At 34.7% G+C, this 27,600-nt stretch overlaps 1 protein-coding gene across 3 annotated transcripts in view; it reads right to left on the minus strand.

Annotated features, from left to right (window-relative positions):
• Positions 1-27,600, minus strand: part of SPATA6 (spermatogenesis associated 6) — a 140,768-nt gene that overhangs the window by 29,919 nt on the left and 83,249 nt on the right. For 2 of the 3 annotated variants that reach the window (XM_027625195.1, XM_027625215.2), the window contains exons 10-11: positions 14,567-14,751; positions 10,619-10,718 (exon numbers count right to left, since the gene is read on the minus strand). In XM_027625195.1, the coding sequence (XP_027480996.1) occupies positions 10,619-10,718; positions 14,567-14,751 (285 nt within the window). The remainder of the gene's footprint in view (positions 1-10,618; positions 10,719-14,566; positions 14,752-27,600) is intronic. The other variant, XM_027625205.1, reaches the window with a different exon arrangement.

Raw genomic sequence — 27,600 nt, forward strand, 5'->3', positions numbered from 1 at the left:
AAACATTAAGTATTTACATGTAGAACTTTAAATGAAGAATATAAAGGAGAGAGTATAGTATTATAGCATATAATGGTATATGCTCAGAAAATGTAGCTGAGTACAGTTATGAAAAAGTGGAAAGGAGAAAGAAATTCTTTAACATTCTTCAATAATTGTATCTTCAATGGTAGTTTGCTATTTTTGTTCTGAGATCATTTTGTTAACAAAGCAAATGAGGACTTGGATTATGTTCTAATTTTATCACCTTGAATGCATCTGTATTCATGACTCCTGGATTCCAGGATAAAGTCTACACATCTTAGCCTGGTTTTCCATGATCTGGCCCAACAATGACCTTCTGCTTTACCTGGATTATCTCCACAAGGAGTTTTACCTAAAAACATGCATTTCTGTACAGGATAGGCTGGTAGGATTAAGTCACATTTACTCTTATTTCTGCTATTTAAAGCATCTAGGCAAAAAATAAAATAAAATAAAAATAAAGCATCTAAGCATTGGAATTGCTACATAGAGCAAGTGAGTGAGAGAGAGAATATGAACTAATCAGGCATTATGTGCCTACTGATGAAAGACAGAGCATGACTCAACCTTTCTGTTTATATTTAAGAGGTGTTTTGAAATAACCATATACTGGCATTTTTAGTCTATATGACAATCATTGTGTTCAATTATAATGTTTATTCTGTTTGTATTTAATGTACCTAACTGATACAGTTGGGTATAAATTTAGTGTTTTCTATTTATCCTGCCTATTCTATATTCTGTGTTTCCCTCTATTTCCTTATTTCTGCCAGAAGGCACCAGAGTCTGGGATTTAGACATAATAGCAAAAGGACTGGGGTCTTTGTTGAAGTGATCTTACATTTTCTTGAATAAATGTGAAAATCATTTGCTCCCTTTTCACCTGGATTTTATTTTCAACTGAATCTTTCCTGATCACTGACTTTCATTAGCTTGTTTGAAATGGGTTCTCTTCATTTTTTAATGATTATCAAATTTTCAACATATTATGTTTTATTCCCCTCTGTACTAGTCAAATGTTTAATGATTCATAAAGGACTTTTTCACTGTCCCAGAAGAGTTTGATATTTAAATAAAATCTTTGTGAAGTAAAAAAAAAAAAAGTCTTTTTCTTTTTTTGTAAAATTCTTTGTAAGGTATAAAGTAAATTTTAAAAATCCTGGTGTTTATATTTAAGATGATATATCTTTGTCTATGAGTATCCTTCAAGGAGGACCAACCTGTACTTTGATCTGACCTGTGTCCAGAGAGTGTGTTTGAGTGTGCAGATAACAATGTCTATCTCTAATATGTTAGTGTTTATTTCTGTTTCTGAACATGTATTCTGTTGATGGATCTTATGTTTGCATGTTTTCACGTTTATGTTTAGACATTTATATTTTCTAACTTATGTGTATCAGATTGTACTTTGTGTGTTTATTTCTGTAGAGCTTAGGGGTTAAGATCATAAAGAGTAAGGAGGGCACTTGTATGAGCACTGGGTGTTATACGCATGTTATGTTATATACGTATATGTTATATGTATATATGTATGTGTTATACGCATATGAGCACTGGGTGTTATACGCAACTGATGAATTATTAAACACTACATCTGAAGCTAATGATGTACTATATGTTGGCTAATTGAATTTAAATAAAAAAACAAAAGAAAAACAATAAAAACATGCTAAAATTAAAAAAAGTATTAATCTAGATTCAAATCTTTGCTCCAATCATCTTAAATAGCTACAAAACCTTATATAAGCCACTTAACTTTTCTGAGCCTCAGTTCATCTTTAAAATAGTACTCCTTAATAGTAATTACTTTATAAGATTATTGCAATGATAAAATGGAGTAACATATACATAGTGCCTGGGATGTAGTCAACACTTAATAAAAAGTTATTATTTCTATGTAATCAATTTGTTTTTCTCTGGAAAAACAATGACATTACTTGTTTATGCTTTTTATTATTATATTTAATCATATACTGTGCCACACTGTTTTTTTTTACTCTTTTATATTTATTTATTGGTTTATTAAATCATTGGATTATATAAGTTCCTTATGGGTCAGAAATTTGATTATATGAAAAGATCTCCAGTGCTGTGCATAGTGCCAGATACAGAGCATGCAGATATTTGATGGAGAATGCTCAATATATATGAATTAACATAGGCAGAAATATATGACTAATTTTAATAGCCTGTGTTCAGGCTGCTCTTAGTGTAAACCAATTTAAGGTACTGAGATTAGTGCCCAGTTTAAGCCAACTGCATGTATGTATGTATATATGTGCGTGTGTGTGTCTATGTGTGTGTGTAGTTTGTTTTTGTTTAAGGGCACAAGGAAGCTACTTAAACAGTAGTACTAGTGGCACCAGCATTTCTGAGAGAAGCGATGAACTAAAGGTCTGCAACTGGTGTTTTCCTGGGGGCATTTGTGTATTGAGCATAGAGCAAAATGTTGGGAATCTATGCTTTGTTCAACCACAGGTCCACTGCTGGAAGACAAAGAAATCAGCAGGGTTTTGGCAGTCTTACTATGCTAGATGTACAAAATTAAAAACCTGAGAGGCCAAAATCCAATGAGACATGATGGGTGCAAAACTGAGCTAACTGTTCCCTCAAGATACTGGCTGAATGTCTGAATCAGTACAGGGTCAAGGGACAAAAACCTAAACAGAAAGTATTTGAAAAGCAGAAGGGATTTGCTGCTGTCTACCTAAGAAGAATTATACATAGTACCCTATGGGAGGGAAGGAGCTTATAATCACACCAGCTCTCAGTTAAAAGCCCAAAGAGCTGAAATTAAGAACTTAGAACAGTTGACCTTGAACATGGGTTTGAGCTGAGCAGGTCCACTTACAAAGCAGATTTTTAACAGTACTATAAATATATTTTCTCTCCCTTATAATTTTCTTAATAACATTTTCTTTTCTCTAGCTTACTTTATTATAAGAATACAGCACAGAATACATACACAAAATATGTGTTAATCAACTGTTTTATGTTATTGGTTAGGCTTCTGGTCAACAGTAGGCTATTAGTAGTTAAGTTTTGGGGGGTCAAAAGTTATATGCAGATTTCTGATTGCAAGGGGGCTGTGGAGCTCTAACATCCGTATTGTTCAAGGCTCAATGGTAGTTTAACATTTTATTTTTGAATATTTAGATTTACAAAACAGTTGCAAAGATGAAAGAGTTCTTGTGCACAGGAACTTCACCCTTCATCCACATTCTTAATGTTAATATCTTATATAGCCACAGTTCATTTTGCAAAACAAAGAAATTAACATTAGTACAGTAATTATCTACATTGCAGACTTGGATTGCACCAGTTTTTCTGGCAATGCACTTCTATTCCAGGATCCAATACAGGATACCATGGTGCTTTTAGATCATTTCTCCTTAGTCTCCAATCTGTGACAAGTTTCTGTCCTTCCTTGTTTCTTATGACCTTGACAGTTCAGAAGAGTACTAGTCAGGTATTTTGTAGAAAGTTTCTCAATTTGCTTTTGTCTGATATTTTTTCATGTTTAGACTAGGGTTATGGGCTTTGGGGAACAATGTCACAGAGCAGTGCCCTTCATAACACCTGATATCAAGGAATACAGGATGTCAGCATGAGTTATCATTAGTGATGTTAACCTTGATCACTTTGTAAAGGTGTCTGCCAGATTTCTCCAAGTTACAATTTCTCCTTTCCATGCTCTATTCATCAGAAACAAATCATTAAGTCTAGCCCACACTCAAGGGAAGAATAATTATGCTCCACGTCATGGAAGGGGCAATATCCACAATTATTATTTACAATTCTTCTGTAAGGAAGATGTATCCATTCTCATTCTTAGTCATTCATTGTTTCACTTATATCAATATGTACTCATGGATTTTGTTTTATTCTTTGGGTTATAATCCAAATATTGCTATTTATTTTGTTGCTCAAATTATTCCAGCAATGGCCACTGGGACTTCAGATTGGCTCCTGTGTTCTTTTGATATGCCCCTGTCCTCCCCACTGCCCCCTCCTTTTTTTTTTTTTAAAGCAATTCTTCACTTTCATACTACAAGATGTTCTTCCATTGTAATCTTTGTTTCCCCTGCCCCAGCCCCAGGATCAGCTATTGCTCCCAGAGTCCTGGTAACTTTTACTGAATACAGGTATTTAGAAACCAAGATCTGGGAGCTGGGTGTGCTCAGGGCTATTGGGTTGTCACTCCTTTTAGGCCTTTTGGAGGACCAAAAGTAGGAAATATAGATGTGTACTAAGCCAAATACACTCATATCTATATTTGAGTCAATCTATCTGTATATATAGTAAAATAAACATGAATTAAACTGTTATTTTAGACACTATTCTAACATCATAGGGCTCACCTTGTTTCTTTGTCACTTCTTTTCTGACAATGAAAAACCTGGTATCCAGCCAAAACACTATACTCCAAAGTTATTTAGGTAAGCTAATTTAAAACTATATCTTGTATTTTTAGTACCTTTAGATTCATTTGTTATAATCTGCATTAAATCCTCAGAAGCCCAAACATCACACTTGATATTTTTTTCTTTTATTTTTCATTCACTAAAGTTCTCTCTTTCTGATGTACATTTCTGGTAGTTTTGACAAATGCATAATGTCACATATCAACAACTTCAGTACCCATCAGCTCCAACACCCTAAAAATCTCCCTGTGAGACTGGTTTCTTTGTAATCAACCTCTTCTGCCTCCCCTATGCTTTGCTATTTCAACGTCATGTAAAAAAAGAAAATCAACAATATGTAGCTTTGGAGTTCTAGCTTCTTTCATTTAGCAAACTGAATTTAAGACTAAACATGTTGTACGAATTTATAGCTCACTTTTTAAAAAAAGATTTATTTATTATTTTAGAAGGGGGGGAGGGGCAAAAGGAGAGGGAGAGAGAGAATCTCAAGCATATTCCCCCTGAGCACGGAGCCTGATGCAGGGTTTGATCCCATGACCTCTGAGATCATGACCTAAACCGAAATCAAGAGTCGGATGCTTAACTGACAGCCATCCAGTGCCCCTATAGCTCACTCTTTTTTATTGCTGAGTTATAGTCGATTGACTACCATAGTTTGTTCACCATTTGCCTTTGAAGAGTATATTGGTTGCTTCTAATTTTGGGCAATTATGAATAAACTTACTATAAACATGCATGTACAGGTTTTTGTGTGAACATAAGTTTTAATTCATTTGGTAAATACTTAAGAGTAGGATTGCTGGGTTGTATGATAAGTGTATCTAACCTTATACAAAACTGCCAAGCTGTCTTGTGGCTGTACCATTGGGCATTCCCACTGGCACTGAATGAGAATTCCTACTGCTCCATATCCTTGACAGCATTTACTAGGATAAGATTTTTTGGGTTTTTGTTTCTGTTTAACAATTCTAATAGGTAGCAGTGGTATCTCATTGCAGTTTTAATTTGCATTTCTATAATGATTATTGAGCATCTTTTCATGTTTATTTGGTGAAATGCCTGTTCAGATATATTGCCCATTTTTAATGGGGTTCTTTATTTTCTTGAGTTGAAGAGGATTTTTTTTTTTTTTTAATTCTGGATACAAATCCTTAATCATATATGTGATTTGCAAATATTTTCATCCAGACTATGACTTGTCATTCTATTCTCTTAACATTGTCTTTCACAGACCAAAAGTTTTTTAATTTTAATGAAGTTAAATTTATCAATTTTTTTATGGATCATGTGCTTGGTGTCATTTCTTAAAAGTAATTTACAAATATAAATTAAATAGATTTTCTACTATGTTTTAGGTCTATGATCTATTTTTAAATGTGCATTTTTAAAAATCCAGAACTATGCACTGAAAGACAACAAATGCAAAGTCTCTGTTTAATTGACTTTGTACTTTTGTCAAAACTCAGTTGACAGTATTGATATGCGTCTATCTCTGAGGTATCTACTCTATTCCTTTGACATATGTGTCTATGGTTTAGTCAACAACACACTGCCTTCATTGTTGTGCTTTATAGTAAGTCTTAAAATTAGTTGCTAGGTCCTCCAGCTTTGTTCTTTTTCAGAATTGTTTTTGGTTTTTCAATTTCCTTTGCCCTTGCCATATACTTTTATAATCAGCTTGTCAATTTCTATTAAAAAGTTTGATAGGGTTTTAATTATGATTGCACTGAATCTAGACATCAAATTGGGGAAAACTGACATCTTCATATTGAGTCCTCCAATCTGTGAACATGATGTAGTTCTTCATTTAGTTCTATCTTCTTTGATTGCTTTCAACAGCATTTTGTAGTTCTCAAAATGCAAATGCTGCACGTATTTTATTAGGATTATACCTAAGAACTTCAATTTCTGGTGCTATTGTAAATGGTATGGATTTCCTAATTTAAAATTCCAACTATTCATTTCAGATATATAGGAAAAAATTGACTTCATATTTTGTGACCTTGCTAACCTCACTTATTAGTTCTGGGAGCTTTTCTGGAGATCCTGTGGAATTTTCTGCAAAATAATATCCTCTGCAAATATAAGTGGTTTTTTTTTTTCTTATTTTCTAACCTGTATCCCTCTTATTTCTTTTTCTTATCTTCCTGCATTGTCTAAGACTCCCAATATGATGCTAAAGAAATGTTAAGAGAGGGCATCCTTGTTTCTGAATTTAGGGGAAAATATTCAGTCTTTCACCATTAACTACAAAGTGTTAGCTGTAGGTTTTAAAGATGTTCTTCATTAGGTTGATAAAGTTCCCTTCTGACCTCAACTTTACTAAGAATGTTTATCAAGAATAGAGTTGGATTTTGTTAGATACTTGTTCTGTGCTTATTGAAATGACATACAGAAGAAATATGCTTTTTATTTAACCTGTCAATAAGATGAATTTATATTGCATTTCTAGAATGAGACCACTTGATTATGACATACTTTCATTTTTATATAGTGCTGGATTTGATTTGCTAGTATGTTCTTGAGGATTTCTGCATATATGTTCATGAGGGTTTTGGGTCTGTATTTTTCTTTTCTTATAATGTCATTGTCTGGCTTTGACATTAGGGAAAATACTGATTTCATAAAATGAACTTAGGAAGTTTTTCTTCTACTTTCTGTCTGGTAAAACTGCCATTAGGTTTTTCTTAAAGGTTTGGTAGAATTAACCAGAGAAATCATCTGGGCCTGGTGTCTTCTTTTATGTAAGATTCTTAACTTCAAATTCAATTTCTTTAATAGATATACAGCTATTGAGATTATGAACTTCTTCTTGAGTTAGTTTTGGTACTTTATGTCTTTCAAAAAACTCTTGAAAGTTATGTCTTTCATAAAGTTTCAAATAGTTTTAACATCAATGTAAACACATAAGACAGGATTAGCAGACTAGAGGACATTTCCAATGAAAGTATCCAAATTAGAGAGAGAGGAAAAAAAAATTAAAAATATCAAAATAAGCACAAGATACATGAGTCTAAAAATCTAAAAAATCTTATACAAGTCTAAAAATCTAATATAAGTATAATTGGGAAATCCAGAAAAACAGATAATGGGGCATAAGTACTGTTTAAAGAAAGAATGGCTATAGGTTTTCCAAAACTAATGAAAAATATCAACCTACAAATTTAGGAAGCCCTGAGAATTTAACATAGAATCAATCCAAGAATACCACATCTAGGTATATAAGAGTAAATTACTAAACACAAAGTTGAGGAGTAAATCTTAAATGCAACAAAGTGGGGAAAAATTCCCACATTACTTCAAAGGTGTAATAGCTTACTTTTCAAGACACACAAAAAAGCCAGAAGACAATGTAATACCTTCTTTAAAATACCAAAGAAAATAACTTTACCAACCCAGAGTTTTATATCCAATAAAACCATCCCACATAAAACTAAAACCAAGATTTTTCAAACAAAATCAGAATTCACAGCCAGGAGAATGTTATAAAAGATGTATTAAAGACAGAAGGAAAATGACTCTAGAATCCATATGGGAACATGGAATTACAGGAAAGAAGGAAGAATAATAGAAAGGATAATGAATAAAATGAAAGAACATGAATAAACATTACTATACAAACAAAATCAATTTCTTGTGTGTTTTATATATGTAGAATTAAAATGCATGACAAAAATGTGCAAAAAAGGGGGCAGGTTAAAAAGGGTTAAATGTTTTAGGGCCCCGTTATTGTTAGAGAGGTCAACGAAAAAATAATTTGTCATGTATGCATTTTGAAATCTGTAGAGCAACCAATAAAAAAAAGTTAAAAATGAGTAACAATTTAATAAAAATGAAAGTAAGTTATAAAAAATACTTACCAATCCAAACCAAAGCCACATCAATCTACATAAAAGTTCTAGATTTTAATTCTTCAAAAAAAACCTTGTGTTACTCACAAGATATGCACTTTAAATATGATAAAAAGAAAAAAAATGGAAAAATACCTACCATGCATAGACTAGACAAAAGAAAGCCATTGTAACTACAAATATCAGATAAAATGTACTGTGAAGCAAGGAATATTACTAGAGATGAAGAACCTTCACAATAAAAGGTTCTGTATCCCACCAATGACATAGCTTCAAAATATATAAAATTAACGAAACAAAAAATCTTGTTTTTTGTTTCAAAGAAATCTTGAGGCTTAAACCTTTCTTGGGACTTGATATCTATCTATCATGATACAGAAAAAATAATTTTAATCAGATCATATATTTAAATGGGAAATAAACAGAAAGCCTTTAGAGGAAAACATAGGAGAAAGTCTTGAAGTACACAAAATTTCTAAAAATGTTAACAACAAAAAACCATAATAAATTGAATTCCTTAGGATTAAGAATTTCTTTTCATCAGAGATGTCATTAAGAGAATAAAAAGGCAAGGCACAGAGTGGGAAAAGACAATTACAAAACATATACCTAAAAATTCATATCAAGGACCTATATGGCTCTCTCAACAAAAAACCAAAAGGAGATAATTCAGTACAAAAATTGGCAAATGACTTGAACAAGTGCTCACAAAGGAGAATATCCAATGGCCAATAAGTATACTCATTAGTCATCAGGAAATAGCAAATTGAAACCATCATATGATAAACTACGTCTTACCAAAAGGCCAAAATGAAAACACACACAGGCGCATGCACTCATGTGCGTGCGCGCACGCGCGTGCGTGCACACACACACACACACACACACATACACACACACGCCAATTAAGTACCAGTAAGGATGTGGAGCAAGTATAACTCTCATACACAGGTAGTTAAAATCACTTGAAAAATTCTTTGCCAGCACCTTCTAAAGCTGAATGTACACATACCCTATGACTGGGCAATTCCAAATAGGAAGAATACATACATGCCCAAAGAAGAATACATACATATCCTAATAAGAATACAATGATACCCAAAGTATGCATAAAATGCTTACAGCAGCTCTATAAGAGCCCAAACCAGAAACAACCCAAATGTCCATCAACAGAGGAATGAATAAGTGAACAGTAGTATTTTCATATAATAAAATACCATACAGCAGCCAAAGTGAAGATATTACTAAATATAAGATGTCTGCAGTACAAAGAAGTCTGAATTGCAAAGTCAAAGTGAAACAAGTCAGAGAAAAAAGTAGATACTGTAGGATTTCATTTATATAAAGATTAAAACACACAGTACTAATCTTGCTATTAGAAATTAGGATAACTTTTACCCCTGGAGTGGCAGTAGCTGAGAGGAAAGAAGAGAAGCTTCTGCAGAGCTGATAATAGTTTATTTCTTGATTTGGTAAATAGTTTACAAAGGAGTGTGCTGATTTATTATAATTCATAAACTGGTTACTTATGATTTGTGCATTTTCTATATATACATATATACACTGTACTTTGAAACAAGCTTAATTTAAAAACAGTATGCATATAGAAACTTAAAACTGTACAAACTGATGGAATGTCACATAATCCAGTTATATTGTCAGGACCAAGCCTAGTACCCAACATGACGCTCATGATAAATGACTGTTTTTCAAACTACTGAATGAAACAAACAAAAACAAATCAAACACAAAAAGAATACACTGTAATTATTCCCCAGCTGTCCTTCATATATATGTTTATTTGCCTTACCTCAGAAAATATTCTCATATTGATGTTCTCTAATATTAAACCCAGTAAACCTGACCTGCTCTTTTCCTCTTTTAAATATTTAATTAACATAAAAATCAGTTGGGAAGCTGCTTCAAAACAATTATTTCTCACCCCACTCCCCTCATTCTACCATTTAGAATAAAATATTTGTGGGAAATGGAATTGTTTTATACTGGGCCACAAAATAAGAGTCTCCACACTTTGAAGGCTATAAAATAATCATCATAAAATCTCTACTTACTGACTCTGAGGTAATTATTAGTAACATTGTTTCGAGTTCAGATGATGTCAAACATTTTACATAATGACTCAGGTCAAGCAGGAAGTTAGAGAAGTTGCCTTTAGCAAAACCACTGACTTCCATTGAATGGAGGTTGTATCTTTCTTTCTTCTCTTTCCAGTGATTTAATATTATAAGCTTTAAGCATCTTCACTGGTTTTCTTGCCCAATTAGAAAAGGCCTTCAAAAGAAAATTTTAGAAACTAACATATAAATGTCTTTGATGAGCCTGATGTGATTTCAAGACATTTTTTACCCGGTCATGGATCTCATCGCAGTTTGAAGGTGAACACCAATCAGAATGGAATCTGTGGGCATAAAAAACAAAGGTGACTTGTAGTCAGAGGGAGAGAAAAATAAATCTTTCCAAATGCCAGATATAGAAAGTCATTTTTTTCCTTATCCCTGTGTGATAACACAGAAAGATTAAAATAGTATATTTTCTTCATTGACCAAGGATGAGAGGCAGATGTAAAATCAGGCACTGATTCTCTGCAGAAGTATTAAGTCTTTATAATATGTGTAATAAGTAGTCTTAATAAAGTTTGGCATGAATTAGGGAGAGCATACCTATATATCTGATCATTTTAACGATTTCCTTACATAAGTCTTTAGAGCTTTATCTCTAAAAAAAGATACAGATGTTCAAATTAGAACAATAATTCCATGTATAGTGCCTTTAAAATTAGTTCTTATTTTCCAGTAATTTAATCCCACTCTCTTAAATTATGTGGGAGAAATTCCTTTCTGTATACAGAAAAATAAAACTAATTTTATGAAATGAAGTAAAATGTTTAAATAGATGAAAATATTATTTAGAATCCTATCGTGTTCTTACTCCCTCAAAATACAGAGGAACATAAAAATTGAATGATCCCCTCTCTGCACAGATACCACTCCTCTAGTCTCTCCTGTAAGTGTGTGTGTGTTTTTTTAAGTGAATATTGAAAAACAGGAAAGGAAAATGTGACTTTTATTAAAATCTGAGTTGTGGAATTACAGAAAAAACAAAGCAACCATTCTTCTTTCTTATGACCTCCCCAAACTCGAAACTGGCATTAGTTTAACTAAACTACTTTATCTACCTTATACAAGTAATAATGAAAACCTCCAGGTCCATCTGATTATAATTCATCTATATCAAGTGTTATTGATAATTCCTTCATAAAGGAATGGGTACTAAAATGCTAACTGCTTACATCTTTGCCTTTTTTTTCTCCCAGCTTGTTCTTGCAAAGTTATAATTTTATGTTTATACAAGGTATAAACTATTAAGCAGGAAAAATGATTTACATAATCTGTTTCAAAGAATGCAATCAATAATGGATGATCAACTATATCTAAATTTCAATATCCTACGTTTGTAAAAGGAAAGTGTTACTGCATCTACACAAGTATATTGTCGGACCTTGTTATTTGCTACATATGTAACCCATCTTGAAAACCTGAGATCCAAATATTTAGTTCCAAGAGGATCTCTTCAGTGTACTATGAGAGGATCCACTAGTCTGTGCTGTGGTATAAGAAATGATTGCTTATCTAACTTCATTTACAAAATTCAAAAACATTAAGCATGATTAAAAGGAATATCAGCTCCTTTTTAATTAGATTTGCAAGTATTTCTTAGTCTGATTTTAGTAATAACTCTACAGCCTAATACAAATGATAAGTCATAATATTAATATTTATACTTGGAGGAGAAAACTGCTTCTGAAATTTAACATTTCTAATAAAAACTGCAACCATTTTATGTGTGTTAACTCTACTGGAAATATTTTTTTTAAATGGGCTTAAAGCAAAAAGCACCTTCACTATAAATAAAGAAATTCATTTGCTTACAGTCACTAATAGAGTTTTTGAAAGTCTGTTTATTCACATACATGATTAAGGAGTCAACATTTTACAGTAATCTTAGAGGAAAACTTACTTCATCTTAATGAATAACTACCCAGATAACCTCCTATAGCTGTATATTTTGTCATACTCCCAATTTTGCTGGGGACATACAATTTACATTTATATCAGTTTAAATTGTTTACTGATTCCACCGGATTTTATAAACACTCTGTAAGTATACTGCTCAGTAACCCAAAAAGCCATATCAGAGAACGTCTTATATATAAGAACATCTTATATTCGGTACTGAGTGTACTGAAAAGGATGAAATGTTTTTGTTCCTAGTAATATGTCCTATAGACATTTTATTTTCTTTTAAAACTATGTCTAAATCTTTTTTAGAACATACACTCAAAGTAGAGGTGTTCTACCTTAGTGAAAGTAAAAAAGTTTATCCTAAGGAGTACCCCAATAAAAGTTTATTAATTTATTTAGATTTTATTTTGTTTATTTTAAAAGCACCTCAACCTTCCTCAAGTGATAGGTGAAATGGGTCATGTTTAATATTAGAGCTCCTCATTTCCTTCGAGAAAAGAACTTAACTACATCTACTACCAAGCATCAGAATAAATGTGTAAATGCTGCTCACTACTAGAGGCCATCACCTGAACTGGAATATGAAAAAGGGATAGTTGACTTTAGCTAACCCCAGTGAAGAATTTTTGAGTACAGCCTCAATGAAGAATTTGTCAACTTGGGAAGACAGGCTTCAAAAGCTGGGACAAAATTACAGACAAGGATAAAATAACATGGGACTAAAATTCATATTGTCCTACAGTGGTAGAGACAACCGGAGAGCTGTGCAAAAGATGTGAAAAGGCAGAAAAATAAAACAATGTTCATAAAAACATATCTAAGGAGATATAGAAAAAAATTTCCTGAAAACCTACAGAGATGGCAAAGAACCTAATGAATAAAACCACAAGTGCTTAATTCTAAAAGTAAAGGAAAAAGAGGGTAGCACTGACTACACGTCTGAACATCTGAGCAGACACGGAAAATGAAGAAAGTCCCCTGACAACTGAGACACAGGTTAGCAGACTTCAGCAGGAAAATCTCTCAAAAGTTTCTCTTGAACTTTAAAGCCTATAGAAACAGAGATACGCATCTCTCTCATAAAATATAGAGATAGATCTTTTTTAATCTATCTGTCCATCTCTATCTATGAACTCCATGACCCCTCAGGCAGGATTCTAATAGCCTAGAAGCAACATTAAATAAAATTCCCCATCTGAGGATTAGGGTCTCCAGCAGACTTCCATAGATCCATTTGAATGCTTAGGGGGCTAATGAGGAAAGAGACGAAACTATCTGTTCAGAATAGAGATGTTTTAATTCCAAACTGATACACTCTTGCTCAAATCACCAATTTTGAGATGAAATTTTTGATAGACGATACAGTTAGTTTAAATTTTGTCAATTACGTCTGACAGTTGTAATAAGCTGTACAAATTTAGTGTGTTACATTAGCATTTTGATGCCATCTGTAAAGACAGATTTTATTTCCATTTGTTGATGGCATTTCTCTTAGGTGTTCAAATTTCTATAAAAATTTTAAACTACCTTGGGCTTTTTTTTTTTTTAATTTATGACAACTCTGTTTTCTATGTTACTATTAGTGAGTGAGGCAAGGAATTTCCAATCTGAATTTAACAACAACAAAAACAGATAAAGAGGAATTATTTCTTTCACATTCAAATTATAACAAGTGTCTAACTTTGGTTGTTAAAGTTTTTTTAGAGGGAGGCTAGAATCTTTACATGGTTAAGATTCTCCCAGGGAGGGCGCCTGGGTGGCTCAGATGGTTAAGATTCTCCCAGGGAGTTGGGGAGGGTGTATTTGAGGAAATCAGGTACCATATACCCACAATATATGGCATCATCATTACTACTAAAAGGAATGTATAATCTATGCTATTTTTATACATTAGCCATGTCCATAATGTTAAGTCTCTATGAATCTCTTGAAAACAAACCAACATGCAATATTTTTCACTTTTATGAATTACAGTATTTAATTAGGGTTAAAGTGACTCTAATTAATAAACTCACCAATAGTTAATAAACTCACTTTAAGAGGACTGGGTTGGGGAGGAGTATGTAGTACTATATAATATGTAATGTATTCTAAACAAAAAGTAAGCCTTTTAAAATCAAATTATACTTGTATGAATAATCACTTCACATATATAATTGCTGCCTTGTCTTTTCTAATAATGATTATTCAAAAAATCAGTATAGAAAGAGAGACTAAGCATTACCTTTCCTTGAGAGAAGCTCGATTTAACACAGGGCTTGGAGAATGCTTCGGCATTGTTGAGGGTGCTGAATGGACGAGTAAGGTCCTTGCTGAATGCTGTGGCTTGCTACATGACCGTGAGCTTAAATACTCATCACACCTTTCCAAAGAGTCATCAAAGTCCCTCCCATGGAGTGTCCTGGTAACCTGTTTAAAAAAATATTTGTATACACATAATAAATGTGGTAATATTATACATACAACCTTAAGAACCTTTGTAAGAGTTTAAAAAAAGTATAATGCCACAGCTATATTTGAAGGTAAATTTCAGAATGTAGCAGTCATCATTTTCACTGTAACATTAAATATTAAATACATCTGGATTGTTCATTCCACATGTCTAAAATTTATAAAACTTTATCAATTCCAAGGGCTTTTGAGTAGTGGTGGGGTAAAGGTAGGGGTGTACATATATAACAAAGGACAATACACAGAAACTAATTATAGCCCAGTTTAGCTATGAGGCCAAACAGAACAGAATTCTATCCTAATACTCATTCATTGATTCATTTGTTCTGGGGACAAATGAATAAATCAGGATAGAAAAATTAATAAATTCCTACCCTTATTATGTGGAACTTCAATTCTAGTAAAATTTACATTCTACTAATGAGCAGCTTTCATCCCAGAACCAAACAGCACGTGATTCAAATGGCTCAGTTACAGTCCCAAATAACTGACTAAGAAATATGTGAGCTAGATGTCTAAGGATGGTAAATACCAGGAGAAGAAAATAAAGCAGGAAAGGAGATAAGAAGTGCTGATGGGTGGTGTGGGAGGGGTATGGAAGGAAGAAGCTGCAATTTTAAATAGGATAATCAATGGGGACCTCACAGAGAAAGAGAATGTCTTGGTAAAGACCTAAGGAGTAAAGGCCTGAAGACCTTAGTAAAGACCACAGACCTAAGTCATGGGGACATCTGTAGGAAGATCATTCCAGAAAGAGAGAAAAATAAACGTAAATAAACGCACCTGTGGGGGTGCGGTAGAGAGCATAGCCTGGTATATTAGAAATAGCAAAGAAGCCAACAAGGCTGAACTAAATAGTAGGTGATGAAGTTAAAAAGGTAGATTTTAAGGATTTAGGTTTCTATGCTGTGACTATTTGTTTTAAAAAATGAGATCTCCCTGGCTACTATGTTAAGAACAGTCTATAAGAGGGGCCAAGGGCAGAGGCAGGGAAATCAGCTAGGAAATGATTACAATAAAATACGGAAAAGGATGCTGGATTGGATTAGAGTGATAATCAATGGAGGTGAAAAGAGATCAGACTCAAAAGGCATTTGAAAGATAGAGCCAACAGGATTTGCTGATGGACTGGATGTCAAAGATAACACCAGTCTTTTGGCCTAATCAACCTGAAGAGTTGAGTTTGTATGATTTAGTTATACCCTTCCAACTGGAAGGATGGAAGAGTAAATGTTAGGAGTCTGTTTTTGGACATGTTGAACTTCACATATCAATTTATTAGTCACCCAACATATTAGAGTAGAATTTAGGAGAAGAGTCCAGGATAAAGATACAAATGGTATTTAAAGACAGGGCACTGGATGATATCATCAAGGAAGAGAGCATAAATAGAAGAAAACATCTGAAGACAGAGCCCTGGGAATACACTGAGAGGCTCAGAAGATGAGAAGGAAACATGAGACTAAGGAGTGACCAGGGAAGAAGGGGAAGAAGCAGAAGAACGTGTTGTCAATTGAAAAAAGCATTTCAAGTAAGGGCAGTAACTACGTTAAATACTGCTAATAAATCAAACTAGAAAAGATTGTGAATGGACCTTTGTATTTTAGCAATTGGAAGGTCATCGGTAACAACAAGAGTAGCACTGATGGAGTGATGGGAGTGATAATCTGGAGTTGAGTTCAAGAAAGAATCAGAGAGGGGAATATATCCTAATGACAATAATGCAGAAGGATATTCAACGGTTTTGGTCTGAATGGTGGAAGTCTCATGGAGGAGGTGGGACTGGAATCAAGGCCATAAAGTAAAGAGAGAAATGGCATTAAGAGTGGGGGAAAAGGAGAAAGCAAAGATGCACACTGAGTATGATAACTTGGCTATCTCTATAGGAGAGCGATAGGAGGGAATTTCTTAGAGGTGGAAAGGGGCACATTATAGAGAACTTTAAATGCTGTAACCCAATACTATTCAACATTTATTAAAGCATATTTTATGTATAAAGTACTGAACAAGGTAGGAGACAGCAATCACAGATAAGACCTCAAAGAAGTTACAGTCCATGATGGCAGACGTGAAAAAACAAGTACTGATAAAATAAAGAGGAAGGAAATTATAATTAAATAGATATATAATAAGTAACTGTGCAATGGGATCACAGCTAGGATGTAGTCTTTCCATGGAATTAGAGTAAATATTTGTTTTGTAATGTTTTACATCTACATGGAGGACTGAAAGATATAATGAGGGGGTGAGTCTTTGATAAGAATCCATTTCAAACTTTCAGTCTCAAGCCTTAGCTTAAGAAACATTTCCACAGCTCTTATGAGTTTTTCATAGGTTACTTACTCACTTCAGAAATCAAATGGAATATTAATGTCTTTGGCTCATTACTGAAGAGTTCCTTTCTTGGATGATTCTTCAAGGACACTGGCTTACAATCCAAAGACCTGGGTTCAAATCCCTGCCTGACCAGGTCATCTCCTCTCCAAGCTTTAGTTTCCTTATCTATAAACTGGGCAAATAATCTTCCAGGTTTGCCACAAAAATGTGGTAAAATTAGTGAAAACACAAAGCAGAGGGCATAGCTTATGAGAGAGAATAATATTTATGTCCTCTGTTTACAGCAATCTTCATATTTCAGCATAAAGGTTTTTTTTTACATTTATGGAAATAGTTCTTTAAATGCCCTAAGACCTCAAATATGTAACAATTCCAAGATTGCAAATGTTAAAATGTATCAAGATAAAAAATTTAGTATTTTTAAACCAATCTAAAACTGTTTTAAGTAGAAAAGTTTCATACATAAAATTAATTGTAATTTCATAAATGTAATTATGCAAATGACATACTTTTCAAATTTGTGATATATAATGGTTTGGTTATACTATACTCATGAAATAAGAGTCCTGAAAAGTTGTTTACATGATAATCTGATAAATTAAATCACATTAATGGCCATAACATTTTATATTTACAGGAACTTCAAGATCCAATTAATGGAAGGAAGAATTAACTACTAAGTATAATGGGAAACAGGAAATTCACTTGTCCGACAAGTAGCTTACTTAGTGCCTGATACTCGACACCATGCTCTAAAACTTCTCCTTTGTTGTGGGGCATAAAATTTAAGAAATAAATACAAATAATTCTAATGGCTAAAATTAGCTGGGAAATAGTTGAGAATAAGGAGTGCAGGGAAAAAGTGCAGTATAGGTACTGCTTTGAGGATGATAAGAAAGTAAAGTTCTCATTCAAAAAAGAGAGAAGCAGGGACACCTGGTGGCACAGTCAGTTAAGCTCCAACTTTTGGTTTCAGGTCGTGATCTCACGGTCATGAGATCAAGCCCCACATCGGGCTCCATGCTCAGTGGGGAGCCTGCTTGATATTCTCTCCTCCCTCTGCTCCCCTCCCCGCTTGTGCTCTCTCTCAAATAAATAAGTCTTAAAAAAAAAGAGAGAGAGAAGCAGATATTGGTAACTAAGAGGAGTTTCTCAGTTTTGCCAAGAATATTCCTTAGTGAATCCTATTTCAAATGAGTCATCAGTTCCTATCTTATCTAGTTTAAAAATCCATATACTCAACTACCTGGTTTGGTTTTAGAAAGATGTACTTTCTTTACACTGGAGAATTGGAAAGAAATTCCAAAATAATACAATGAAAGTGATAAGTAATTCCTTAAATAGATCAATCCTTGTGTGTATGTATATGTGGGGAGTGTCCCTTCTTAGACCACTGTTCTATGCATTTATATAAATAACTTGTTTCATTCCCACAACAATCTTATGGGGTAGATATTTTTATTCTCTGCACCTCATAGCAGAGGAAACTGAAGCAAAGTAGAACAGCTCCTAAGTAAGGGGGTGTCAGGCCAGTGACATATGAGAGACCTATGGCAGATCTCCCAAGTGGAAAACTCTCAGAGCCCAAGCCCCTCAGGATGCCTAAAAGGAAAGTCTACAGAAGATGGTCTCACAATCTGATTTACTAACAACCCAAAATATAGTGCTCAGGAACAAACTGACAAACTGTTCTCAAAGAAGAAAGACATCTCCAGTTAATTTTATGATGTGATCATAATAATGCCACCAAACCACTCATGGATAGTAGAAGGGTAATTACAGACCACCCTCACTAGAAACCATCTATGGAAAAAATGTTAAATAAGATATTAAAAAATAAAAAATGTTAAATAAGATATTAAAAAATTACATTTAGTAACATTAAAGAAAAAGAATATAACATGACCAAACTGGGTTTATTCAAAGTATACAAGGATAGGCTAGCATTAGAAAATCTATTAATCAACCCAATAGATGCCGAAAAAAAGGCGTTTGATAGTATTCAACATCCATTCATAATTAAAAAAATATTCCTTGCAAACAGGGAATTTCAAAAGGAACTTTGTTAACTTGTTAAAGGATATTTTACAAAAATCTACTGCAAATAACATTCACAGGAGTGAAACCTTAGACACGATCCTATCAAAGACAGGATCAAGACAAGAAGGCACTGTATTAGGCTATGCTGCAGTAGCAAATTAAGTTCAAAAATTGGTGGCTTAACATAACAGAGGTTCATTTTCCCCTGTGCTTTATAGTAATAGAGGTTAGCAAGAGAAATTATACTTCACAAGACTGTCCAAGGATTGTTTTGATGAGGCACACTGAACAACTTATGGCTGTATATTTTGGAACATGAGGCCTCCTTGTCACTGCAATGAGAGAGAGTTCCTATCAGTTCATCTACGCTTCACCCTGGAAGGAATCCACACAATTTTCCATCATCATCCAGATAGAGCAGGCCCTACATAACTGCAAGAGGGCTTGAAAGGATGGAAGAGGGCCTGAATAGCAAATAAGCAATAAACGTCTCTGCCATGTTCACTATCCCCACTCTTACTCAACATGTGTATGGAAGCTTCTAGTCAGTTAAGACAAAGAAATAATTTGAATGGCAGAAATAAAATTCATTATTTGCAGATGATACAGTTTCTTCTATTAAAAAATTCAAGAATATCTATAAGAATGTTATACAAAAATCAACTTCAAACCTATGTCAGTAAAACACATAAAAAGGTAATTTTACATAAGACTCTTTACAGTAGGAACCAAACTATAAGGTTTCTAGGAATAGATCTAACAAACAATGTGCAACACATTGATGGAAAAGCATATATAACTTTACTGAGACACATGAGAACTGAGACCACCTGCATTCAAAAATGGCTTAACTATCAGATCAAAGAAATGAGGCCCACCTACCTGAACATGACTTTATCATGGGTTCAAGGAAATTCTTGCCCAAGAAAATAATGCTACAAACCAGTAAATAACCATCATTTGCTTCAGGACATTCCCATAAATCATTTACCTGAACAGCAGTCTGCTAATCATCAATCAGCTCCCTTCTTGAAACAATAATAGATTCTTAATCTAGGCAAACAATTCCCTTCTCAGAACAACAGATCACTTAACTGGACAAATCCTTCCTTATCAAATAAACTGTTTACTTATCAAGACTTGCTTTAAGACCCCAATCTTTGTGTCCATCGACAGATGAATGGATAAAGAAGATGTGGTATATATACACAATGGAATATTATGCAGCCATCAAAAGGAATGAGATCTTGCCATTTGCAACAACATGGATGGAACTGGAGGGTGTTATGCTGAGTGAAATAAGTCAATCAGAGAAAGACATGTATCATATGACCTCACTGATATGAGGAATTCTTAATCTCAGGAAACAAACTGAGGGTTGCTGGAGTGGTGGGGGGTGGGAGGGATTGGGTGGCTGGGTGATAGACATTGGGGAGGGTATGTGCTATGGTGAGCACTGTGAATTGTACAAGACTGATGAATCACGGATCTGTACTTCTGAAACAAATAATGCAATATATGTTAAGAAAAAAAAAAGAAGATAGCAGGAGGGGAAGAATGAAGGGGAGTAAGTCGGAGGGGGAGACGAACCATGAGAGATGATGGACTCTGAAAAACAAACTAAGGTTTCAGAGGGGAGGGGGGTGGGGGGATGGGTCAGCCTGGTGATGGGTATTAAAGAGGGCACATTCTGCGTGGAGCACTGGGTGTTATACACAAACAATGAATCATGGAACACTACATCCAAAACTAATAATGTAATGTATGGTGATTAACATAACAATAAAAAATTATTAAAAAAAAAAGACCCCAATCTTTGTGTCCATTAATCCTAAACTTTTATATCACAAATTTTGTCCATTAGATTCCCTCAGTAAAAGCCCTACCTTAAAACACTGGAGCTCAGACCCCAAAACCCTGTAAGTATCTGCCCTTAACCTTCCCTTTCAGAGACACTACTCTGACTTTCGAGGTGGTGGCTCTCCCTTACTGCATTATGTCATACATCCAGCTTTGCTTGATATCAACAGACTCTTTAGTTATTGTGGTGGTCTTTGGGTGAGTAGGCAGTAGAGAATCCTAGAAGTCCAATAAGACATTAATAGACGCGCTCTTGCTGCCACAGCAATGAACTTCAATATAGAAACTGCATTTTTCTGAGACTTCTTGGGCTTCCCTCCTGAGAGTTTCTCTGACTACATAGTGAGGTGAGTGAATCTTGGTGTTGGGTCTGGGGTCTGACTTCCTTTTGCTGAACTTCCCAACTAGAAGATGAACTACCTCATCTTCTAGGAATGCAGAACCCTTCAGTAATCTTTTCATTATGTGATCAGGTCTGAAAACTCATATCCCCAGTGGAAGTCTGTCTTTTCATTAACAATACTAATTATGTCTCTATCTTTGTTATTGAGTCTCTATCTTTGTTTTGTTGTGAGCCTGTAAGAGGAAGGTCATAGGAAAATGAACAAACGTTAAGCTACTAAATCCATCCTCCAGTCAGACCCATGGGTGAATAGACTCTGATATTCTTATCACACCACAATCCTTAGAGTAAAAACTCTGCCCTGTGTCACTTGTCAAAATATCATGAAAACTTCTTCAGGTTTTTTTTCTTGTTTTCTCCATGGGAAAACACACTTTAGGAGAACTTGCTTCCAAATGTTCCATCTTCCTAGAATTACAGATTTGTCAGTTCTCCCATTTGAGACAACAAGGAGCCGGAGACACAAGGTATACAAGCAACCCACTGGCCAACATTACCAGACTCGTGTGTTCGCTTCACTTTAGGTCTGCACCCCCTTCAAGTTAGATTCAAGCTGCTTCCATGTATTCACACTATAATTTTAAATCATACAGTTACTGTTGTAAGCAGCATAATTTCACCAATGTCTATGCAGAGAAATTCCTCTGCTACCAGGGCGGCAGGCCAGGCAGGATTCAGCATTGCTGCAGACTGATAATTGCTCTTTACCTTCTAGTTCTTCCTTTTCCAAGTTCTTCCATTTTCCCAGCTACCCTGTTCCTGCTCTAACATAGTATATTAGATATGGGGTTCAGGTAAGGTGGGAATGTGAGAAAGGGGAGAGAGAACGTCAATTCACAGGTCACTGGGTCATAAGGAGCCCCATGCAGATATGATGGACTGGCCATCCATCACCCAAAATCCTGGCCTTCAAGCTAGACTCAAGTGGCTGCATGGAACTTTGAGTGGTCTTTCTTGAGGAGGACATGAGTATGTTCTATGTGAGGGAAGAAAGGTATGCAGAGATATTTGGTGGCCAGAGGGACAGACTGTGTCAGATATGCTTAGCTGTCCCCCAAAATTTGTGTTCCCTCTTATGTAGTATAAGATTAATGGGAATCAGTGGCCTAACCAGGATCTCTACTTGCTAGCCACTCTCCTATTACGCTTCTAGATATGGTCATGTGACCAGTTCTTGTCAATGGAATATCAGAAGTGACTTAGGTCACTGCCAGGCTTTTAAGAAACAGATGCACTGGGCTGTTAATGACAAATAAATTGTGTTAAGACATTGAAATAGTAAAGTTTCAGAATATCTAGCATTACACTGAATGAGTTAAAATCCAGAAGTAGAAATACAGACATGACCTGGAGAAGGATAGTGATGGCATAATGGGAACAGAGTGTGTAAGTTCAGGAGCAGAAGGAACAACTAAATTTCAGGGAATAAAAAAAATCTAAGCAGAAAACTCTGACCTTGATGTGATATTTATCCATAAATTCAAACATTACATAAGTGTCCACCAGATACTATATGCCTTGCTAGCAAGAGAGGATAAAATGAACAAAACACTACACTTAATTTCAGGAGTTTAGGAAGACACATTAAATCCGTATTCCGGTAAGTCCGAGAGGCACCCAGTGTAATAAGGCAATGCTTAGGCATGCGACGATGCTAAAAGTGATGTAAGGCTACCAGAAATCAACCATATATTCCACGTGCATTTCCCAATTTTGCCTAAAGCCAGGTCTGCTTCTCCACTTCCACTAAGGTAATTTCCTATCTCTTTTAAAGAAATATAAGGACTCTCCGGGTTTGAGAGTTCTCATAAGATTCGTTTCCCCCAAATAGTTTAGAAGTAATGAATAAAGAAGTGGAAGCAATGTTCATTTGAATGTCTAGCAGTAAAAGGAAGGAGAAAGAGAGGGTAATATATAATGATACAGACTGAGAGCTATGTTCTTTTTCAGGAGCTTTGCAGAATTTGTTTTCTGTCATTTAAGATGGGGATAAAAATTCTTGTTCAATTATGAAGCTGCATATAATCCAGTGATATAATCAATATGAAAAGCTTTAAAATTATAACCCATTATACAAATTTAAGTTGATTTTATTATTATGTTTATGGTCAAAAGAGATGGAGCCAATAAATAAATAAATGCCAAGAAGGTGTTAACATTATTAAGAAGGCAGAGTAGAAGGAAAAAGTGGAGATTAACAGAAAGATTGAAGTAGAGATAAAGATAACTGAGGATAATTCCATCCACAAATGACTAACATTTTCTCTGACGAAGTGGAATATGACATCATATATAGAAAATGAGAAGGAGAAGTAGAACTTAGGTTGGACTGTGTGTTACAGAATCAACAAGAGAACAAAATGATCAAGCAGCACTGAAGGTCAAATTGAAGCTAGAAAGGATATATTTATAAAGGCCCAGGTAAAATGGGTTCTATAAATCTTTCCAGAAATACTCTGCTGTTACTAGATGTATGTCCATTAATTTATTCATACACTAATTACACATGGCATCATTGATTTTTCAACCTTCACTCCCAAAGCCCCTGCAATGGACTGAATTGTATCTCCCTAAAATTCAGATGTTGAAGCCCTAACTCCCACTTGACTACATTTGGAGTAAGGAATTAAGGTTAAATGAGGTCATACAGGTGAGGACCTAATCTGAAAGGATTACTGTTCTTTGACACCGGAGTTTGCATTCTCGCGCACCCTCCGTCTCTGCCATGTGAGGACAGGTGAAAAGGCAGCCGTCTGCAAACTCGGTAGAGAGCTCTCACCAGGTACCAAACCAGTTGGCACCCCGATCTTGTACTTCCCAGCCTCCAGAACTGTGAGAAAATAAATTTCTCTTAAGTCATCCAGTCTATGGGTATTTATTATGGTAGCCCAAACTAAGCCCTCATTTAAAAACAAATATTTTGTATTGCCTTCTTTTATATCTTGAAATGAAATGTATTAAAAATCAACGAATTGTCTTAACTGTAGTAAAAAGAGAAATTAATGGGACATGACCTAAAATATGCACTTCAATACATAAATGCTCAAGTATGACTACTCTAGAAAACATTATGGATGCTTGCACTCACTTACATAAATAAGTTTGGAGTTTTAAAATGTAAGAAGATCATAAGTCATTCCATACAAGAAAACCAGGAAAATAAATGAGCTGCCATATACTTCATCACAGTGTAATACTACACCGTATATTTTTAACAAAGTAAAGTATAAGCTTTATAATATACTTGTATTCCTATAATATATGATGTATTTCAAAACAATGTAAAGGTACTCTGTGTTTTATGTAGAGCTAGATTTGTTCTAATAATTATGAACATGTTTTTCACCTCCATTATGGTTGGTGAGACAGCTGAAAGCCACACAGGACATAAGAATTCCTCACTGTTTGGCATTGTCCCACTATTACAGAATATCTAGCATCCCTGATCATTAAACATCAAGAGTACTTCCCCTAAATGACTGCAATAATGGTACCTGTTAACGTCTAAAATGCCACCTTGACAGTGGTACAATCTCCACTGAGAACCCATGTGCTAAATGAATGCCTATGACACAGGCATATGGAACTACCATACATTGGAGAGAAGAAGCCAATGATTCGGGGGAGTAATGGTAAAACAGAAAAGAAGCAGTGAAAAGAATACAAGCATTTATGAGAAGAGCTGGTTATCAGGCATCCAGGGTAAAGAGAGTTGAGTTTGGCCAAAGAATAGATAATGATCAAACAACTACAAATCTTAAAAAGGGAGGCAGTAGATATGATAGATAAGGAGAAGCAGGAAAAATAGAAAAGTAAGGATGTTAAAAAGCCATTATCCCTCAGTACGCACCCTCCATTCAAATGAAGCTAGTAGTTTCTCTATTCCCCAGGACACTGTACTTATTCCAAATCCCAAGACTTTTTTATATTGCCTATGCAAAATATATTTCTCAACAGAATTCAGGCAAAGTTCCGCTTTTCCAGAAATTTTTGGCAAGCACTCCCACCTTTATGACTTTTTTCCTTGTAGAAATCCTAGTGTTCTACTGCCTGAATATTAACCAGCTACTATGTGCCTATAAGAAGATTCTTTATTCTTTCCATAGAGAATATAGCAGTGTTCAATGCTATATATGCATTTCAATGAAAATCTACCCCTTGAATATAAAAATAATCCTGTGAGTTTACTTACCACCCACTGCCTTACAAGGATAGTATGAATGATCAACTTCTACTCTAACCCTAAAAGCGAAGAATCCAGAGATGAGAGTGGGAGAGAAATAAAGATGGGTAGAAGTTCAGTTCTTTCAAAAAGAATTCATGTGGAAAAGAGGATTGTAAATATATACAGCTATCTTTAAATGGACCAGCCAACATAAAGCTAGATTATGGTCGCTTTAGGATAAAGATTAGTGTCCTGTAAACTTTATCCCTGTCTCTCCATTCTGTATTTTTATATATTTGGTTTACTTGTTTTCTCTTAATAATCCACTCACACAGGGTGCCTGGGTGGCCCAGTTGGTTAAGCGTCCAACTCTTGGTTTCGGCTCACGCTGTGATGGAGCTGGGCTCCACACTCAGTGCAGTCTGTTTGAGATTCTCTCTCCCTCTCCCTCTGCCCCTCCCGCTGTTCTCTCTCTCTCTCTTAAATAAATCTTAAAAAAAAATTCGCTCACACAATACACATATATTAGGAATCCACACCATATATCAGATAACATGCTAGGTACTATCAATAAGCAAGATCAATAAGGTCCCTACCATCCTGGAACTTAGAGATTAGTAAAACAAGCAGATTTTAAACAAAGATGCAAATAAAGATGAAAATAAATATATGATTATAAATCGTGAAGCATAATTTGAAGGAAAGGTACAAAGACAGGCTTATCCCTTAGGTAGACCAACTAGGGTAGCTTCCCTGCAAGGTAAGGAATATTGTGCTTTTTGACCTATGTGTGTGCACACACATATATATTAGACACATCAGTGTGCTTGTACGTGTGTGTGTGTGTGTGTGTGTGTGTGTGTGTGTGTGTGTGTGTGTGTGTGTTTGAAATACAGTCCACATAACAGGACAGGTCTGCACCAGGTGAATTATGCCAAACACACACTCCTCTAGCAGCAGCCTTAAACAAGGGTGCGACCATATACACTCACTGTACGAGGGACGGTTCCACCAATACAGTTGCTGTACTCATAGCCCATACTAGCGGTTCTCAAATGCCAGTCCTCAAACACTAGATGGCAAGACAGCTGCACCAGAATCACTGGGAAAGGTGTTAAAAATGTAAAAATTTCCAGCCTCCATTCTCAACAATTCAATTTAGTACCTGGAATGAATTTTTATAAAGTTCCACCTAGATGATTCTGATACCATTAGATTTGAGCCCTTAGTCATACAATGCCTTGATTCATTACCTTAACTGTTCCATATTTCTTTTATCATGCTCAAAGCATGGCAAAGTACTTAAATTATGCTGTTCAGTGCCAGTAGACACAAAAGATTGTTTTCAAGTAAATAAGCAAAGGTATTATAAGGACAGCAATATTTTTTGTTTTTGTTTTGTTTTCTCAAATACAATGATACTCCTTATCAAAAAGCTTTCACTTAGGAATAGAAAAGACAAACTCTGAGGTGATGCTTCTCAAAATGGAGAACACAAACTACTAGTGGTATGGCAGATAATTTAATACGGTACCCAAAGTGATTTTAGATGATACACAGGATTATTTTACATGGCACATGGACATATACTAAATAACACTGAGTTACAAGAAAAAATGTATTATCTTTTCAATTCTCTTTCAGTCAGAAATCCTCAGTTAGCTATTGGTATGTTTCCTACACCTCTCTATCGTTGGTTATCTCATTTTAAGAAATAGAGAACATGCCTCAGAGCCTTTGGAAAACAACCATTATTTAGCCAGAACTTTGTAACATTGTTTTGTTTTCACTGTATCCTTTAGAGCTATCATCCATTTAAAGCATGGGATACTGATTTTTCATTTATAGTAGTGAGTTGAATAAAAAGGTGAATTTAAAGAAAATAGCACAAATTGCATGCAGATATTGTAAAAATTATAAGGATGCTCTATGAATGAATTTGAGAAACAGTAATGTGCAAGGTATTACTAAAGTAACAACCAGTTTGTCTATGTCTCTCACA

The sequence above is a fragment of the Zalophus californianus genome, chromosome 4, assembly GCF_009762305.2.
Source record: "Zalophus californianus isolate mZalCal1 chromosome 4, mZalCal1.pri.v2, whole genome shotgun sequence".
In the NCBI taxonomy this organism is placed as follows: Eukaryota; Metazoa; Chordata; class Mammalia; order Carnivora; family Otariidae; genus Zalophus; species Zalophus californianus.